The sequence below is a fragment of the Drosophila santomea genome, chromosome X, assembly GCF_016746245.2.
Source record: "Drosophila santomea strain STO CAGO 1482 chromosome X, Prin_Dsan_1.1, whole genome shotgun sequence".
Lineage (NCBI taxonomy): Eukaryota > Metazoa > Arthropoda > Insecta > Diptera > Drosophilidae > Drosophila > Drosophila santomea.
In genome coordinates, this window is record NC_053021.2 from 15,720,691 (window position 1) to 15,740,296 (window position 19,606).

Consider the following 19,606-nt stretch of genomic DNA (forward strand, 5'->3'; position numbering starts at 1 on the left):
CACTTGTGCGGTAACAGTGCGCACATGTATATTATAATTTTAATATTTTTTCCATACAATTTTTCTATCTTTTTTGCCACATTCTCCAAGGACAAACAACATTTTAGTGAGCGACGACGTCGCCGGCGGCTAACGGCACAAACCCATTCCAAGATTGATCTACAAAATACGAACTACAAAATACGAAATACAAAATACAAAATACGGGGTACAAAATGCGAGATACAAAATGCGAAACTTAAGCACCGAGTTTTTCGCGCCGGCAGACTTTCCTTTTTCTAACCTACGTGTGTGCGCTAGTGTGAGTGTGTATCTGTGTGGGCCAAGTGTGCGGGCGCGCACTAAAACAATAACAAATTTAAACTAAGCGCAGAAATAAGGCAGTAAAAAATTAAAATCCAGCTCCGCAAAGAAAAGGTGTGGCAACGTTCTGTTTCTGTGTGTGGCTGGTAGACTATAGTATGCTATAGTAGACTATTGCCATTGCTATTACCATTACTATTACTATTACTATAACTATTACAGTTACAGGAATCGTTACCGTTACAGTTACACTTACAGTTTCCATTTCAAAAGCCGCCAGACAAAATTGCATAAATATAAAAAGATCAAGTTCGCATTTCAGTAGCTCTTTTTTAAGATAGATTTTAAGCATCTATTTAAACTATTAAAAATAATATCTGAATATTGTTCAATTGGAAAAATGTACTCACTAAACGTTAAATGGTAAAAAAAAAGTCATTAAATTGTATTTAAAATAAATAATTAAATTAAAGTGCTTAAATGTTATTCAATCAATATTAAAACTTTCTTATCAAAACATAAAATATAAATATAAAATATAATAAAAAATATAATAATATAATATAATAATATAATATAAAATATAAATATAAATATAAAAGTCAGTCTGTAACATTTTAATTTCATTTTATGCAGTGTTCAAATCCTCAACTTCTTGTTTACGTAGTTGGCCAATAAATTCGTCATTGATTTTGGCCCGCAAATTTATGCGCAGCGAGGCGAAATCCTTTTTGGCCATTAAGTTTTGGCGCTTGCCAAATCGTTCAGCAATTTATTCAAAGCGTCAGAGCGACAATTCACTTTTCGGATATGGATTCTTGGGATTGGAATTGGAATAAGCTCAGAATCGGGGCGTTTTTTTTTTTTTGTTAATTTGTTTGCTGCCGGTGTGGCTTTTGCGCAATGCCAAAATTTATGGCCAACCACTTACCCGCCAGCAAGGTCAGAACACTCAGAAGTGCTGCTGCTGGTGGTTCTGCAAGTTCTGTTCGTTCTGTTGGTTCATTTGGTTCTTTTGGTTCTGGTGGTGCCACCGCCGAGTTTCCAGGAGTGGGGCATGCAACAGGTCACCGCGATAAACCAGGAGCCGCTCCAATGAGTCAGCAGCAGCTCGACTTTGATTTGTTGCACTTGGGGGGCGCATATAAATCAGGCAGCAACTGCACATTCCCAAGGCCGCCACCACCTAACCACACAGGCCCGTGCACTCGAAAAAAAAATATAGCTTATCCCGTTCATATTTCGAAATGCTTAAAAACTGGGCACATGATTTCATGCCTTAAGGTAGCATTATAGAATCATAAATTAGCGAAAAACTACTCTTCGTACATAAAATAGTGAAATGCATACCAAATTTCTCACTGTGCACTGTACAATCCTAGCCGTTTTGTATGACTGACAGAATAGGTAGCTATTTGAAAGAACTCGAAATGAATTTGCAGAAGTGCGACATATTTCGCGCAGTGCATTGAAACCCATGAAGCAGCCGCGCAAAGGTCAAGTCAAGTGAAATTGGTTGGGAAAAAGGCGAGAAAGCAGGCGACGGAGGCGCACAGTGAAGAAATTATGTCAAAATTTGAATTAGCAGCTGGGAAAATAAAATGGCGCGAGCAGAAAGACAATGGCGGTGCATAAATTAATTTTCCTATCAGCTGCAGCCTCGGAAAAGTGCATTCGCTTTTCACTTTCGTGTCGGCTGCTGCGACTCTGAATTGGATTGCTCTGGGTGGGATTGGATTGGATTGAAGTGGAGTGAAGTGGAGTCGGGTGGAGTGAAGTGGACGGGTTGTGTGGGCTGTGGTTCAGTTTCCAGCTGTTCGCGAGAATCTCTTTGGGGCCGATAAAGCCGTTGACAGAAGCGGTTTCCCTTTTTCGCGCTGCGGTTTCGCCCTTGGCGTGCGGTGAAAATGCATTTTCCCAGCGCTGCCGAAGAATGGGGAAAACTGCATTAGAAATGAGGAAAAACAGTCGCCCGTGAAAATTGGTTTTTGGTTGGCTTTTCCCATTTCAGATTTTATTTCGCTATTTAATGGTCTTTCCTGATTTCAGCTGTCGTTTAAACTTTTTTCTTTAAAATGTTTTCTATTATTCAAAATCAAATTTAAAATTCTAACGCTTTGCATCATTAAAGTAATCGACTGTTGGTTTCGATAGGTTTTAAATAATAATAACGGCATTTTTTAGTCCTTTTTGAGTCAATAGTGCTGGTATATTTTACAAAATCCGATAAGAAACACTGATCGGATTAGATACTAAGTTTGATTCCAACTATCGATCAGATTATTAATCTTTATTATTAATATATTAACAATGAGCAGCTCTACACCAGCTTACTACAATGCGGATGCAGTGCGTCAGGTTCTCAGCTGGCCGCTGGTCAATAGAGCAGTGGAAACAGCACTTGTAGCTATAGTTAAGCAGGATACGGAAACCCATCCGGAATCTACATCCTTTGCCTGCCAACCGAAGAGGAGTTTCACCGCTTGCGGCAAGGAACCCGGAAGGATTCTGTTAACCATGCCCGCCTATGTGGGCAACTACAGCCTGGAATCGCCAAAATCTCCTGGGGATGCCCAGCAGTCTCGCTCCACACTAGCCTGCAAGTTGGTGAGCTCGTTCCGTGAGAATCCCGCTCGGGATCCCCCACTGCCCAGCATCCATGCCCATGTGTTGCTGTTCGACAATCAAACTGGTCAACTGTCGGCCATAATGGAGGGCACTGACTTGACCACCTGGCGCACTGTGTCCGCTTCACTGGTGGCCACCAAGTATCTGTACTTCAGGCGCTTTGGGTCGCAGGCGGAGCAGGAAAGGTCTATCAACGTGGCCATCGTGGGCTGTGGAGTCCAGGGGCAGCTCCATGCCGCCGCCTTTTGCGCCAACTTCCGGGTGAAGCAGCTCAATCTGTACAATCGCACGCTGGCAAAGGCTCAGGCTTTAGCGGACGAACTGCAGCGAACATTGGACACCGAAAGCGGAACCCAGGTTAAAGTTTGCCCAAGTGCTCACGAAGCTTGCCAGGATGCGGATGTCATCTGCATTGCCACGTACGCCAAGGAGTCGGTCATCCAGTTTGCGGATCTGAAACCCAAACAGGGTGTTCATATTAATGGTAGGCCTGCTGTATTAAGGGAATAATAAGATACCTACTCTTCTTAACTTTCGATTGCAGCTGTGGGAGCCGGCGAAGTTCACTTTTCGGAGCTGGCTGCAGACATTTACCACCAGGCCAAGGTCTACGTAGATTGCTATACCAATGCAGAGGCTGAATTGGTGGGGCTACCTGCTCCGATCACCGCTGAAGTGGGACAGATCATTCTCAGTGAAAACTACCCAAAGGAGACAGAAATCACCATCTTTCAATCCATGGGTGCGTTTTTATTTAGTTTACTTAACTATATGACTATCTCTGTCTTTTTCAAAGTTATATTCAAATTCAATTCACATTTTTTCTACTTAAGGCATGGCCTCGGAGGACGCCTGTGTGGCCCAGGCGGTTCATGATTGCATTCTCTCTGGCGCAAAGGATTCCTGATTGCTGGCCAGCTGGCAAATCAGATCCGGAACCAGCCCAAGCCAAACCACTGAATTCTTAAACTTGTACGTGTATATGTGTGTATATAAAAAAGCTATTGGAAACATAACAATCTATTCGCTTACAAACTACAACAAACCCAACCGGCCGGAGACGTCCATTCGGTCGTCACTTCCAGATCACAGTCACATTCGTGTCCTTCTCGATATCCCGCTCGATGGTGCAGGGCGAGAGACCCGTCTTGCAGCAGATCTCATCAAAGCTGATCAGCCCGGTGTACATCTTCTGCCGCCCGGAAGGCACTGAGCCCGTGAACACCGGGTACTTGTGGATGCAGCGAATGAATCGATGCTGCAGCCCGAAGATCACCATGCGCCGCTCATCGATGTTGTGGTGCTGGGGGCACAATCGCTGGCAAATGGCTCGCAGGGTGACGCCGTGAGTCATCGAGGCGTAGAACTGAAAGATACGCTGCACACTGGGTAACGTTTTGTCCGGACGCAAAGCGACGTATTTCCGGCAGGCTCCGCTCAGCGATGCACTCTGGATGAGATGCTTTAGGTTCTGGGTCATGTACACGTTGCTGTACTTCAGGATGGGCAGCAGCTGGACGACCCCGTAGTAGACCAAATTTTGTATGCACGACTTGACCAGGTCCGTTTCCACGTCCGCTTCGGCGGCAATGCGGGCAACATGGTTGATTCCATTTATATAAGGCAGGATCTGGGGAAAACCATGAAATAAAATGAATCAATGAATGAAATGAAATTCGCATCAGGCTTAGCCCGCACCTGTTGCGTGGTAAGATCCCAGTTGTCCAGCGGAGCATCGCGCAGGTTCGCCAGCAGCAGGGGCACCATGTGATCCTTGACCGGCGGCGGGTCCGGTTTGTGCATGACAATCTTCAGGTAAATGGTGTTGTCGCCCTCAACAATGGTGGCCACCTTGCGCTCGTTAAGGTCCCGTAGTACAGTCTCGAAGATGTTCTGTAGGCGACGCTTGTCATTTTCGCGAGACAGGAAGCACGACTCCTCCTCCATCATTATGAGGTATTCGGACAGCTTCTTGACCACCGGCTCGTACTGGACGCTTCTGGCCCGCGAATCGCACACAAAGCATAGGTTGAATAGGAAGGCATTCCGTGCGTACTTCTGCTGATCCTGGATGCCCACCGGATAGCCGACTATCTTCACGTCCATTGCGTTCACGGTGAGAATGCAGCGTTGAAGATGCTGCTTGGGTATGATGTAAACGTTGATGGCATCGAACACATCCTTGGATATGTAGTTATCGGGAACCTGAGGAACGTGGATAAGAATTGAATTTTATTGTATTATTAGTATTAGTACTGGGAACCAGCTCACCTGACAGCTTATCTTGCAGCCCGCCGTTGCATGGAATTCGCTGAGGAAGATGCACCGGATTTTGCCCTCCGTGCTGCCATGGGCTCCAGCTGCTCCAGCTCCCGATCCGCCTGCTCCATTTGTGACCACGCCCGCCGTTGTCGACGTCGACGCCGCCTCGTTCGTATGGGAATGCATGTCGTCCACAGGATTCCAGTATCACCGCATCCACATCCTCTGCTTCCTACAGCGGAGTGGACTCCAAAACATTAACAGCAAGTGGCACAATCAAATAACAGTGGCGAAATTCGCTGTAATGTTATGTTAAGCGATGCACTGGTGTGCCCATAGCTTTAATGGAAAAAAATACATCAACTACAATGAAAACTAACTAAGTGTCTAACTAACTTTAATAAACGTATTACTATATTACAGGCCTTATCCGATTAAATATAAAGAAAACACTTAAAAATATGATTTTCCTTTAATTCAATGTATATGTGCCCATTTTTAACAGCAAATTTATTAAAGTTATCGATTGATTGAATTGAACACTAAGTTTGATACATTTAACACCAATGAATTTATTAAGTATATGTTTTTTATATATAAATTACCTTAACAGTTATATGTAGAAACTTACCATTAAATGCAGTTGTGTGGTATATTTCAGCGCGCGCCCTGCGGTCATACTAATATTTGCCGAAATGGAAACGTGAGGATTGTTTTGTTTTTTTTTTTAATTTTCCATTAAACAGTGAATAACATGCTGATGATTTCGTTTCTATTCCAGGGTCAATCCCACGTTCTCGTACCTCACCAATCTGGAGGTGATGCAGATTCTGCAGAAGATTAAGAGCACCAAAAAGAAGTTTGGCATGCGAAACTTGGCCACTGTTACCTATGAGGTATTGCTTTTTGAAAATATTTTATTAATTGATGATAAATTAACCAAATGCGTGGTTCTACAGGCACTACAGTATCTGGAGGAGTCGCCCTGCAAGACACAAACTCGTGAGAACATTGCAAATTACGTGAAGGATCTGTCTTCCTATCGTCTGAAGTCCCAAGAGATCCTACAAATGATCAACGACCCGCCTACAAGTGCCCTGCACACGCAGCTGGTGAGGATTAGTCTATCATAGGCCAAACAGATTAAGTAACATTTAACAACCTCCCCAGCTCATCGACGACAATAAAGCTCCACTAACCGATGAGGAGAACGAGAAGATCATTCAGCTGAGCTACAAACACTTCCATGGAGGGGAACCCAAAGACGCTAGTAAGGAAACACCGGCGGAAAAACCTGCGGAGACCACTGCCAAGACCGGCAAGACTGGAAAGCGTAGTTCGCAGGCCAAATCCAATCCAGCGGAAGAAGTCGCTCCAGCGGAACAAACCACGACAGCGGATGGAGTTACTCCAGCGGATGGAGTTACTCCAGCGGATGGAGTTACTCCAGCGGATGGAGTTACTCCAGCGGATGGAGTTACTCCAGCGGATGGAGTTACTCCAGCGGATGGTGTAGTTGTGGAAACAGAGAATAAAGCTGCTCCAGCGCCTGCAACGGATGAAGCAACTCCAATGGAAATCGACTCCAGTCCGCCAGCAGATGGAGAAAAACCAGGGGAGCAGCCACTGGAAAAACCCAACTGATTATTACGTTTAACGTTTCATATTTTTATGTTGATGTAGCGTATAAAATAAGCTAAAAAAGTAAATTATTTATGTTCGCTTCTGATCGCCCAAATCCTCGATGACGTCCTCGTCGATCTCGGCCCATTTCTCGGGTATGACATCGAACAAGTCATCCTTGACGTCGCCCTGAATGACGATCTCATCGTCGCCGGTCACCGAAGAGCCACAGGCAAACTTTGTGCCAAAGAACTTGGCCGCCACCTTGAGATCAATATCTGGAATATGTATTAGCCATAATTAACAATAAAGCTCACAAGGATGTATAGAAAAAATCTAAGTTTCATGGTTTGAAGACGGACTTTTATCTAAAATGAAGACTAATTTTGTGTGCCAACTCCGAGACCTACCGAAAGTGCTCAATCCTGTGACCACGGTCACGGACTTCTTCTTGCCACGTGCCGCCCTCGAGACGCAGATGCGCTTGGGCACATCCTCCTTCTTCTTGACGCGCAGCAATCCCTTGCCACCGCGCTTCTGGCGCTTCTTGTCGTCATCCGTGCCGTCGGCGGCAGCAGCCTCCTCCTCGATCTTCAGTCGCTCGAAGTCGTCGGGCATGTGGCGCTCCAGCCAGTCCTTGCACTTCTCGTATTCCGGATAGTACTCGCAGTACTGCGGACAAAGGATACATATATGTAAGTTCATGGCCAATAGGGATCATATGGATTTTTCCCAGCTTTGCAGACGAACTCACCTCAATGGGCATCGTGCAGTGGCCACAGTACTTCATCTGGATCGGATAGGTGACGCCTTCGCGCGGACCCACCTGCAGGCGGTCGGCGACGCTGTTGGTGCCCACGTCCTCGTTCGTCATTGCGGATCGGATTGACTGGCTGAGATTTGCTCCGGGTTATTGAATTATTGAAATAATGACAGTTTTAAGAAGTAGGATTCTGCAAACTGACCGTTTGTGTTGAGGCGCGTAAAATATACCGAAATTGGCACACGGAAAAAATATTCTGTGAATATACCACAGCAAGCAGGGTTGATTTTACTGATAAGTTTTGATATATTTTTGTGCAATTTTAAAAATTATTTAATTAGCACTAAAGCACCTAATAATAATGCATTAATAATGATTGTACTAAATTTATATTCTGCAACATCACTAATAAGCTGTTTTAAGTGATTTTGAAATTTATTCAAGGTACAATTTGAATTTAAGTACTAGCTAATACCAATTACCAATAAGCTAAAATTATAATTTATGCATATTTATTTAATTTCATTGATAAAAACTTTTTAAATATATATTCCTTAAATTAGATTTAAAAATAATACTTAAGTTTTTACATTTGTGTAAAATGTAAAAATATTTTGATACTAAAATACCAAAACATGTTGACTTACAGAAACACTGCATGAGGCGGCATTTAGATTAATGCCAGTTGTAACTTTGCGAGCATAAATTTCATAAAAATTAATCAAAGTAGGCTAAAAATTGTATTTCTCCACAAGTCAACCCAAAACCTTCAGTCTCCCTAGTGGCTTCGTACAGCTAACAACTTCGATTTCACACACGACTTTTTACATTTCCTACTTTTTCGAAAGATTTCACCAACAAAATATTTAACAACAAAACTTCGTCCCTAAAAACGGAACTATAAGTAAAATGACTACATCCAATACTCTAAAGCCAAAACCCGATGCGTTCATGACGAGCATGCGAAACGCCAGAAGGAGGAGGAGGATTCGCCGCCTGCTGGAGAACAAGCGGTCGGAAGAAAGAGAGGCCAAGAGAGACCAAAAGAAGAAGAATTTGGTACTCCTCATACTCGCTATCGTCACAGTGGGCCGCCAGCTCCTAAGGCTTACCGACAACTCTTCCACGTTCTACGGATTCCTGGAAAACTACAAAAACCAATACCACTCGATCGTGCACAACCAGGACAACTACTGCAATCCCTCCCAGCGGCTGGGCGACATGGTCCAGCACGCCCGCCACCAGGTACTCAACCAGGAGCAGGCATTGGACCAACTAGAACTGGCACTGGACAGCATCGCCAAAGAGGTAACTAACTATAGATGTACTGTACATCCTAAGCGGAGCGTTACCATGTATGTGGTCATCCTGGTTACAGACCTTTGTTTAGCTTGATGAATTAATAATATTTTAAGTATTAATAACCCTGATTATCTTCTAAACAGACCATCGTCTTGGTGGGCACTTCGGGCGTGGGCAAGAGCCACACTGCGCGCATCTTGCGGGAAAACTTTCCCTGGTCCGAGAACATGAAGACGCTTTCCTGGAGCGATAGTCGTACATTGCGCCAACTGAAGAGCATGCTATCCGACCTTACAAATTGCGGCCAGAATATGATCCTTATTGACAACATGACGCCGAAGGATGCACAATTCGTGCCTGCCATCAACCAACTAATAAATATGGCCAAAGAGAACGCCAACCAGACTGAGCATTCGCACCAGAAACTCTTGACCCTTGTGCTCATCTTTAACGTGAATAGCATGCAGTCCGGCAAGGCATTAAACATGGATATGGAGAACCTGCGAAATATGCCACACACCCAAGTGATCACCTACGCAACACTGGAATCCACTCATCTGATCGACTGCATCCGCAGAGAAGCCGCCAACGCAATGGTGCAACTGGAAGATGAGCACGTAGATGAGATAATCCGCAGTACCAATGCTCGCGCCTCTGGTTGCAAGTCCATTTTGGCCAAAGTCATGCTCTACGGCAAACCAATAATCGCCAACTCTCAAGAAACTGACCAAGACCATTCAACCGACTGATTCAAGACTTAAAACATTTTTAATGTTTCCATTTAGCAGTTAAAAATTTTAGTAATTTGGCTCATATCAAAGACAATCCTGAAAACCAGACGTGATACATTGTAAAATAGGTTAGAAAAGACTATTAGGCTAGTATCGGTAGAATTTAGCATTTCGGCAATGAAAATTCCTATGCATCGTAAACGTATATGATCAACAATTACTTTGCAATCTTATTAGAAACAAAATTGTAAATGATTCTGAAAGTCCCAAATTATGACTAATTGTTTGTAAAAAAGACCGATTGTATCATATAAGAACGAATTTTAACCTCTAATATACTCTTTTAGGCTTATAAATGAGCGTTTTAAATGATACCTCAAACGCTTAGGAGCCTAAGAAAATAGATTTAAATTGTGTGTTGATAGCGTTTAATTGTGATTAAAAATGCCATACATAAGCAACCAGAATCTAGTTCTTATAGATCTTTAACAATGCCTTGTTTAGCTTTAATCGCAACCCGAAAAGTAGGCTAGTGCTCCGGAGCAGCCTGCTCCATTCCCGGGCCATAGACACGCGAGTGTGGGCCACGCGCTTTTGCTGCTGTTCTGGCTTTTGCCTTGTTTGCGCTTTATGGCCCTTACGCAGAGGCGCTCCGTTATCGGATAACTTGGATAACATGGATAACGGGCGTCGTGTGTCGGCCCGATTTGCTATTTTACGGCAGCCATGGCCTACAAACAGAATCGGCGAGCCAAGCCCAAGTCGCTTGTCGCCCGGTTGTCGGTTGTCGGTTGTCCAGGGTCAAGTGCGTTTGCTTATTTTTATTGGCTACTCGTAGTGTGTACACTCGTTGTCCCGCAGGCGCACACGACGTATGCGTGATGTGGGTGTACGAGATGTGCATGGGTGTTCCATTGAGACGGACGACCCACTTCCGGACGAATCCGGGCTCCGACCTTCCGGATTACGCCCGCCGCATGCCGAATTGGTCTGCTTTCGTTGTTGTTTTCAGTGTTCTCTACTCCGTTTTTTTTCCAAAATGTTTTCGAGGGTGCTACGATCGGTGAATCTGAATGGCATTTTTGAGTATCTGCATCGGCAATTAAACAATCTGTGTACAACTTAATTTGGCAATTAGTTAAACAATGCGAATATCGTAGGCTAATTGGCGAGCAATTAGCAGAGCAACGTATAAATTGTTGCAACCACGGGTGATCTTCAAAAACCACGAAATGGAGCAGTGCATCGGCTGGATTATTGGCTTGCTATGCATTCTGCAATCCCTGCAAGGGACTCAGGTATAAAAAACATTTCTTCAAATCTTGGGATTTTTATGAATCATTTAGTTGTGTCGAATAATATATTTTCATTTAGAGCATGAACTACGAGGTACTAGGCGATGACACGACCCTGAATATTAAGTGCAATGCTGCAGAGGATAAAGGCAATACGCCGATGCAACAGATTATCGACATTAGCAATTTGACATTCAATATGGCCAAGGATCTGGAGACCCTCTACTTCAATGGCGACATCAAGGTGTTGATGGACTTGCCCAACCGTCCGATTGTCCTGCAGGTGGATATATTCCGCTGGGAACGCAGCGAATGGATACCCACACTGCTGGCCCTGAAGAGGAACCACTTGTGCCACGCCTTGTTCGATCCCTTGGAGCTGTGGCATCTCGTCTTCATGAAAGTCCCCAAGAAGGAGAAGGTTTGTCCGCCGACCAAGGGGGTAAGTTCAAAAGGAAAGAAAGAAAGGAATTTGAAGGGGTAAAATTGGGGGGGAAATATTTGTAGAAATATTTGAAATATTTGAAATATTTGTAGAAATAGTGGCTCAAAGTAGTTACCAATTCCAGCACGTTTACAGCCTGGTCAATGTGAGCAACCATGTGTTTCTGAGGAACATGCCCCGCATGGACGTCGCCGGAGATGTGAAGGCCCTGGTCCACCTGACCTCGGGAGATATAAAGACCTGTGCGGCACTCTACTTCAAGATCTACGCCACGAACCATTGACAATTACCACGGGCGGTGGTAATGGGAAAGTGTGAGGACCGTGGACTGCACCCTGACACTGAACCAGTGAATCTCGACGGGATGGCACTGTTTGCTCACTTTATAGTTTATACTTTATAGCACCCAGGCTGCTCTGGTTTTATGGCCTGATTTGGTGGTGTTTGCTCGGCTTCAATGGCGCGTCCCACCGTTTATGGCGCTGGCTAAATGATTTGCAAATAAAGCGAAATATTTCATATTCATGCTCCCGAAACAGAAACAGAAACAGAATTTCTCATCTTCATCCATTTTTCGGTTATTTCTGGTGGCGCTGGCGATAAGCCCCGCACTCGAAATGGGAACTTAGCCCAGTAATCCCCTTCTGCTATTTGCCAAAGGATCAGATGCGGCGCCATCCCCAGATCACAGTCACCTCCATATCCATATCCACACCCATCTCCACATTCACATCCATCTCCACATCCACATCCATCTCCACATCCACATGCACATCCATCTCCACATCAACGTCCAAATTCGCTGAACTCATTCGCAATTCCGCGTGACGATTGCTACGTACATATAAGGTGATTTCCCCCGTCCAAAACTGACTTTGCAGATCTCGGGAAATTTACAATGTTTGTGCATTCGGGTTCAGCTGGTTTTCTTATAAAACGTATTGTTGAATGCACGTGGTTTGCATTCGTCATGTGAATCATTTTGTGGGTGGGCTAAAGTGAAGCAATAAAATTCTGCTAATATTTGTACTGTGTCAATGCTTACTTTTTTGATTTAAAAACTTATTACTGAGTTCTAACTATTTGAAGAATAATGCAATAGATCATGTGCATGGGTATATGGATATTATGAAATGCGTTCTATATAGAAAAGATGCTTACATTAAACATATAAGTACATTCATTCGTACACCTATAGTCCTTGGAGCTGAGGTCCTTGAAAATATCCATTGATAGCCTTAGATCTAGTTATCATATAGATGATGAAATATGTGTGCATTCTAAGCTGCTGGGAGTTGTCGACTTGTGTGTGTGTGTGTGTGTGTGTAGTTTCCGCTTTCCATGAGATGTTATAGAATACGTATGACTCTATTTGTTTTCTGGGCCGCTATCTGTTTGCCTCGCGCGGTGTCGTAATAACAATAAACAGGCGGCTAGCTGACGAAAGTCAAGTCACAACAAACGATAAATTCCAAATATAAATAGTAAATAGTAAATAGTAATAAATCTGCACTCGACGCGGCGTGTGACGCCTATTGGCACAATGTGTTCTAAATGCCTTTTAAGGTCGACTCCACTAGCTTCGTCCCAGTTACAGGGTACCAACGTGTTCGATAACACTCCATTTGCAATTGAGATCGATGGGATGCGATTACAATGCCTGGTACTGGACTATATAGGATACAGTGCGGTACGGCATTGTAGGTATGCATGACACAATGCTGCCATAACTAATAAGATATTTTTCTACTTCGATAAATTAGAGAATGGTTTTCGAAGTTCATATAAATATGGTGTTTTGCTATTTGAAAGTGTTTCCCCCTTTAGTTACTGCCTTACTGCGACTGCAACGCACTGTTTGAATGCAAATTTCGAGTCGAATGCTCATGCAAATGCAATATAATCGGAATTCATATGCATCAATTACAATGAGTATTATAATGGTCACAGCTGTTGTGAGCCGATCGAATGTGTTTGCATCATAAACACCCGTATTAACTAACCAGCCACAAAGACCGCTTTGAACTGCTGCTGACCCGATCTGACCGGATCGAAAGGCCTGAACATTGCATTAGTTATATGGGTGCAAATTAACCCATTAACCCATTATCCCGGGGCTAAGACATCCATTTTGAATCATTAAAGTATTAGAAAGTCGCCCGTTTTAAGGACATGCTGTGCTCAGCCTTTTGCAGCTTCCAAATGATTTGAACAGCTTCTTTAAAGATTCATAAAGCTGCTTCCAGGATGAGCCGTTTTCTTACTAATGTTTCATTACAGATATAAGAAGTATATAAATAATATATAAATGGTTCCATTACTACTTCTAGTTGCTGCAAGTTATCCATTTGCTGGACAGATTCGAAAGTTGATTGATTCTATTTTAAAGCTATTTTTAACGCAAGGTCGAACACAATAGTTCCTTGCCAATGCTAAACTTGGCATAAAGATGTTATCGAATTTCTAAACAACCACGTTCGTATTTAATCAAAACTTATTATTTTCACAGTCTGTCATTATCAGTGCACGTTAAAGCCTAATGGGCATAACTCCCAGCAATTATAGAAATACACAACTAACGTCGAATTCTGAAAGGCCACAGCACGCAAACTCTTTGAGATTGATGTGAGAGTATTTAAATCTAAGTACATTACATCTAAGTGCCTTTATTACTTTGTATACCTATGGATACAGTATCTGTATCTGGTGCTTAAGATAAAAACGCAGTGTATTTATTTGCAACTCGTAACATTTCTTCTTGTTTTTCTATTAATTTTTCATTGTTTGATCCCATGTTTACCCGACTTTTACTGTTCTGCCCGACTTATATAAATGCGATAGATAATTCGTGCAATTTAGCGGGCAGGGCCAATGCGACATGCATATATTAATATGCATATGCACATACTGAGATAGATATAGTTGTAGATATAGATATAGAAGTGTGGATCTGAACGTTGTGCAAACGGGGTACTTGGCTACTGTTTTGTATATAAGTCCATAAACATTGTTTGCCCGCTCGTTCGGTTTATTTGCCTGTTTGCACTCAAAACTATTCTCCGGGATATAGTTGGCAGTGCAAATAGATAAGAACCGGGGATGCTCATCCATTGCGAATACGGAATTCAGCAATGCAATGATGAGGATTCAGTAGGATTAAATGCAGGAAAAAATCGTATAACTAAATTATTTTTAGATTTATTGGCTGCTTAACACTGTGGCATGCTATTTTGCAAGCCATAAAAAAGGGGTTTGTTTTCCTGGATTCCCACAAAAACAAGTGGCTCCCATTGGCTGAAACTAGCAAATATTTATTGAAGTTAACACTCTTGCTAATATAACGCATACGCCCTGTTTGCAGCTTTAAATGCGACGCCTCTTTCTTTATTTGTTTGTATGTCTTAACAATTTGCTTTCACTGGAAAAAGACCAATTTTTGATTGCTTTAAACGTAGGGTATAACAGGTGCACCTGATTTCCTTGGAAATTGGAATTGAAATTCCCTATCGAGGGCATTCAGCCCATTGGGTTCGCTACTCCAAGATCATTTCCTGCTCGCTGACGTTGCACTTTTAATTTGTCACAAGTCGTTGACATTTCATCTACGCTCCATAATGAAGGCACCACCCATTACCACCCACTCTCATTTGATTAAATACAGAAAACAGCATTTAATCAAAATGAGAAGAGCAAATATGTAGTGTACACATCGTGGGCCATTCGCCATTCGCAATACGCCGTTCGCATTTTGTTTATTAAGCAAATAAATAAATGAGAAGGGTATTAAATTAATTAAATAAATAATACTTTCAGGAACAAATAAATAAATAGCAAATTTTAATGCGCAAAAAGGCAAACAAGTGAATGTGGAGCCGACACGCAAATGGAAGATTCCGGATTCGATGGCCACGACTTGGGAGTGGAGTGCTTAAGTTGTCTAAAAACAATTATTAACATTTAGCCATGCTTATTATTACTTTATTCAATCCGATCTTGGAAGGAACACATATTAACTAAATTAAAAAATATAATTTTATAATTTTAAACGCTTGATAAGCACTTCCTAAACCCTTGTATAATGGCGTAAATTCCCAGACAGTCACGGATTCCGGATTCCGGATCACGGAGTTACGGATCACGTGACCCCGACTTGGACATGCTTCGCTGACTTGTCTTTATTATTTGCCTAAACCATTTTCAATTAGTTGTATGCAATAATTGATAGATTAGCTAAATATGGCAATCATGCAAGCGCTGATGAAGGTTGTCAGACTTCAGTCGGACTTGCAAACTGGCAGACTGGCAGATTCCCTTTCGGCTGCCGGGTAATTTGGCCCGTAATTACGGCCATCATCTAATTGCCTACGGCTATCATTGTGTAAACGATACAGCGGCTGTGGGGAAGCCGAAGCTGCAATCCGATCGCTGATCATTTGGATCATTAGATGCGATCATGCCCCAGTGGAGATCCCAGTTGATTGAGTAATTAGGAAGTGCAGGCATCCCTCATCCAAATCAGGGCATCCATATCCATATTCATATCCATATCTATATCCATATCCGACTCAAAATGATCGAGTATCTGTAGCTCTTCTGATTGGCTCAATTGGATATACATTTCGAAGTAGCATGGATTGTTGCGAATTAGAGATTCAGTTAACGATGCAGCAAATCAAATTGAATGCTTTCAGGCAGAGATCAATTATGTTATTAGTAATCAAATACGTTTCAAAATTAAATAAAATGTTTGAATTTAATATTAGGTCATTTCAGTTGTTTGCGAATTAAGCAAACAATCACTAATTCAATCTGCAGCATTTGCGTTCTTGATCTTGAATTTTGCATTGGCATTTGAATAAATAACAAATCTACATAAAGCTAGTGGGGTTTTTAAATAAATTTTGCATGGAATTCTCTCCATTCAAAAGGATCACCAATTATATTTAGTGATGATTCATCGAAACATATTTTCCTTCTAATTAAGTCTTAATGAACTCGATCTTTTTGGTTTTGTTTTTTTTTTTTTTTTTTGCCAAACTTATTGATTAGAAACTTGTTTAGAATTATGCCAAATTAAGGTTCTTGGCAATAAACAAGGTTTATGTCTATCGTTCGATATTATTCAATTAAATACGCAAAGGCAGAATATTATTCAAAATGTGTCCGTTTTCTGGCAGTGTATGCGGAAGGTACGAGATCGAGTATCGAAAGCGTTAAGCCTCCTTTAGTGGGCTTTGTTTTAAAGTGTTAAAGCAAATTGACTGCAGCCGCCTGGGTGTCATTCCTTAACCCCCTTAACCCCTGATGGCCAATGAGTATACACACCCCCTGCGGCGGCTGTGTGGCAGTTGCCAAAAGCCAGTCGACCATGCCAATGAAAAAAAATATTTAAGACACTCGGCAAACAAGAAATGGCCCCTCAAAAATGTCACATTTGCACAATTGATTAGCGGGGCGTTTACAGTGGCCCATAAAAGTTTTCGTATGCCGGGCGTTTAATTGCCATTTACAGCTGGCAAATTCGGATTCTGGATGGCAAATTCGATATCTGGTTGAGTCTGGTGCTGAAAATGTTCCCTGGCAAATTGCTTTTTATTGAACCTTTCGATTCGATTTCGGTTTTCTAGCATTTACCTGCGAACAGCAAATATTTCGGTGAAAAAGCTTTCATATGGCGCTGGTGGAAAATTTTCGACAAGTTCGCGGTTAATTAATATGCAATTAGAGGCTGATATCAATTTGCGCAATGTACAACGAATAATCGATTTTATTGTTTGTTTGACAAGTTTCTTTCAAATTTGTCTGTAAATTAGAGCAGAAAGAAATTTCGTATAGCAGGTTGTATGCATTATTTGGTTTTCCTTTGAACGGAAAATAATTGTATAATTTAATTCAGATCTCCTTGAAATTTGTTGTTAATGGTAGGAAAAATTGTTACTTCGGTAATTTAACTGAACTTGGCTAAAAGTGGTCAGACAGGCAAAAGAATTACATATTTTTACTTCTAATTACCAATACTAACCATGCATTATATCCTCTATTTTGGGCAAAAAACTGACCTATTAAGCTGCGTTTTCCTTGGCCATCTCTGATCTTCAGAAATCGCGTATCCGACACGGTGGCCAGAATACCGCTGGCGGCTTACTGGATTCAACTGGATCGTGAGGTGTCCGGTTTTCCTTTCGAAGGCCCCCTCGAATCGCCACTGCCACCTGGCACCGCTGAGGTAAGAGTCGGATATAGACATTTCAATTGAATTCAGTCAGTCATTGGCAATAAACACTATGGACATACATTAGAGCCCGTCAAGAATTTAATTGCTGGCCAGGCAATCACCTGTCTTAATTGATCTCTCTCTCCCTCTCTCGCCTAGATCAACGTATTTCCCAGATCGCAAGAGGAGAATGGATATTGGATAATAGAGAATCCGAATCCGATCGAGATGGAAAGCGTTTGCGGGTGCGGCTTCGTCTTTGGGCATGCCAGGCTCAGGAATGCCACCGCCATGGTCTCCACTTGAGCCCAACTCTGTAACAGGTTCACAGCAAATAAGCGCCAGCGAGTGACCAACAAAATAAATGCCACTTGGTTGGGGAGTTTAACTTATGAGCTGACTCATGGATACTTTATGAAAATCTATTTCAGACTGCGGTAATGCATTTCAAGTAATTTAGCTATTACTAAAAGAAAGAAAGAATGGTAGAATATTACTTAAGGTTTCACTTTTCTGCCCGACAAAATGCCAAGCCGTGTTGAATAGTAAGGCTAACTCACATTTATCACTTGCTTAGCAGAGTATTCCATTTCGTAAGCCACTAAAAGCCTCTTAATGTTCTGCCAAAAGATTTTCAATATAATTGATTTAACAGAAATCGAGAGTCGGCAGATGTCGTTTAACGTTGGAATTCGATTGCGAGCGGTGAGAATTGAAATGACAGATGAAAGTGGCAGATGTTGAGAATGTGAAAGGATTGGAGAGATGCAGAGAGAAAGTTGCTCTACGCAAATGTCAGTTGGATAATCCGCAAAGAATGCTTAGACGAGGAAAGCAAACCGCAGTGTCCTACCACTATTTCCATTATTTATTATTATTCTATTATTAACTATTTCTAGCGCTGATTTATGACTCTGACCAGCCGACCCTGCTGGTCATGAGTTGCAATATCGAATTGTTGCTTAGCTTGGCTATTCTTAAAGGCTATTCTTAAACCAAATGCATTGCACTTGGACTGGCTGACAAAGTCTTGGAATATGTGTCGCTCGGTTCTGGCTGACTTCCTTTACTCTATTACACTGTTGTTAATTAGGGTGGACCGCGAATGTGAAATATAATTTGTAGTTACCTGAGTTGCAAACTATCTACAAATATACATTGTAACATAGAACTTTATTAGAATAGCTCAATATAAGTTACTAACTAAGTGGTAGAAACTTTGAGAATATATAAAAGTTTAACAAAGTTGGAAGTAACTTTGCAAATTTTTTGAAATTAAATAAAATATAATTTTCTATGATGCAACTGTGTGGAAAACAGTAAGTGCGGAGCAACAGGTCGTATGCGTGATATTTTCATTATTATTTTCATTATTGTTTAGTTATCATATTTATTTGGTGCAACCCACACCATGTGCTCACCTGCCCTCTCTTTCTGAGCTCATACTGCCATCTCTCTCACTGGCCGCTGCAGAAACGTGCGGCGGAGCCAAGGCCAATTGGCAAATTGAAAGCGGAGTGGAGTCGGCGTTCTAATTGGAATCCACTTACAAGCGCCGCTCCACCTGCACACCAGAAACACAGAATCGCAGAATTGAATGTGTGGCAAAAAGTGGGTATATACCATATACAAATGGTACAAGCAAAATGGACATAAAAGCAGGAACTGCGAGCAGGCGCTGTGCGGATCAAGAAACTGCCAACCCTGAGAATCCGAATGAGACACTCTTGTCAGCCGGTTCAAAAAAAAAACAAATAATAATAATTATAATAATGCCATCTGCACGCACACCACTTATATGGGAGATATAATAGATGTAGTATATAACGCCGGTCCTAAAAACCTAGGCTTGTGGCATTGTTGCTGCTTCTGGCGACTTCTCGACACTTTGAATTTGAAGACACATCTTATTAAATATTCTTTGTGCTGCTGCGGCTGCTCCTCAGGTTCTTTTTTGTAGCCGAGGTAAACAAATCGGTCAACGGGCAACGGACTCGGGCACGTTTTTGCCAAAAAACGAGAAGAGAAGTTCAACTTGAT

At 42.2% G+C, this 19,606-nt stretch overlaps 6 protein-coding genes and 1 long non-coding RNA gene across 8 annotated transcripts; 4 read left to right on the plus strand and 3 right to left on the minus strand.

Annotated features, from left to right (window-relative positions):
• Positions 1-2,538: 2,538 nt before the first annotated feature.
• On the plus strand, positions 2,539-3,947 carry LOC120456417 (ketimine reductase mu-crystallin). The gene is made up of 3 exons (XM_039643249.2): positions 2,539-3,415; positions 3,476-3,673; positions 3,765-3,947. The coding sequence occupies exons 1-3, from the start codon at positions 2,614-2,616 to the stop codon at positions 3,836-3,838; spliced, it is 1,074 nt and encodes a 357-aa protein (XP_039499183.1). The 5' UTR covers positions 2,539-2,613; the 3' UTR covers positions 3,839-3,947.
• On the minus strand, positions 3,661-5,509 carry LOC120456416 (GATOR complex protein NPRL2). Its single transcript, XM_039643248.2, has 3 exons — positions 5,203-5,509; positions 4,630-5,136; positions 3,661-4,561 (listed from the first exon to the last, which is right to left on the minus strand). The coding sequence occupies exons 1-3, from the start codon at positions 5,377-5,379 to the stop codon at positions 4,007-4,009; spliced, it is 1,239 nt and encodes a 412-aa protein (XP_039499182.1). The 5' UTR covers positions 5,380-5,509; the 3' UTR covers positions 3,661-4,006.
• Positions 5,510-5,855: 346 nt separating this feature from the next.
• LOC120455295 (DNA-directed RNA polymerase III subunit RPC9) lies at positions 5,856-6,902 on the plus strand. The gene is made up of 4 exons (XM_039641336.1): positions 5,856-5,896; positions 5,975-6,089; positions 6,153-6,305; positions 6,364-6,902. The coding sequence occupies exons 1-4, from the start codon at positions 5,889-5,891 to the stop codon at positions 6,835-6,837; spliced, it is 750 nt and encodes a 249-aa protein (XP_039497270.1). The 5' UTR covers positions 5,856-5,888; the 3' UTR covers positions 6,838-6,902.
• On the minus strand, positions 6,841-7,801 carry LOC120455297 (density-regulated protein homolog). Its single transcript, XM_039641338.2, has 3 exons — positions 7,571-7,801; positions 7,227-7,488; positions 6,841-7,094 (listed from the first exon to the last, which is right to left on the minus strand). The coding sequence occupies exons 1-3, from the start codon at positions 7,688-7,690 to the stop codon at positions 6,907-6,909; spliced, it is 570 nt and encodes a 189-aa protein (XP_039497272.1). The 5' UTR covers positions 7,691-7,801; the 3' UTR covers positions 6,841-6,906.
• A 463-nt stretch (positions 7,802-8,264) lies between these two features.
• On the plus strand, positions 8,265-9,964 carry LOC120455294. Its single transcript, XM_039641335.2, has 2 exons — positions 8,265-8,887; positions 9,025-9,964. Exons 1-2 carry the CDS (start codon positions 8,489-8,491, stop codon positions 9,628-9,630), a joined length of 1,005 nt encoding a protein of 334 aa, XP_039497269.1. The 5' UTR covers positions 8,265-8,488; the 3' UTR covers positions 9,631-9,964.
• Positions 9,965-10,070: 106 nt separating this feature from the next.
• LOC120455296 lies at positions 10,071-11,873 on the plus strand. Its single transcript, XM_039641337.1, has 3 exons — positions 10,071-10,910; positions 10,987-11,349; positions 11,477-11,873. Exons 1-3 carry the CDS (start codon positions 10,845-10,847, stop codon positions 11,633-11,635), a joined length of 588 nt encoding a protein of 195 aa, XP_039497271.1. The 5' UTR covers positions 10,071-10,844; the 3' UTR covers positions 11,636-11,873.
• A 2,883-nt stretch (positions 11,874-14,756) lies between these two features.
• On the minus strand, positions 14,757-18,219 carry LOC120455298. Of its 2 annotated transcripts, none has more exons than XR_005616733.1 (3): positions 18,127-18,219; positions 17,412-18,032; positions 14,757-14,992 (listed from the first exon to the last, which is right to left on the minus strand). It is a non-coding gene; the product is annotated as an uncharacterized LOC120455298 (long non-coding RNA). The 2 variants fall into 2 exon arrangements; XR_005616732.1 differs by lacking the exon at positions 14,757-14,992 and having other exon boundaries at positions 17,440-17,573; positions 17,647-18,032.
• Positions 18,220-19,606: the final 1,387 nt, after the last annotated feature.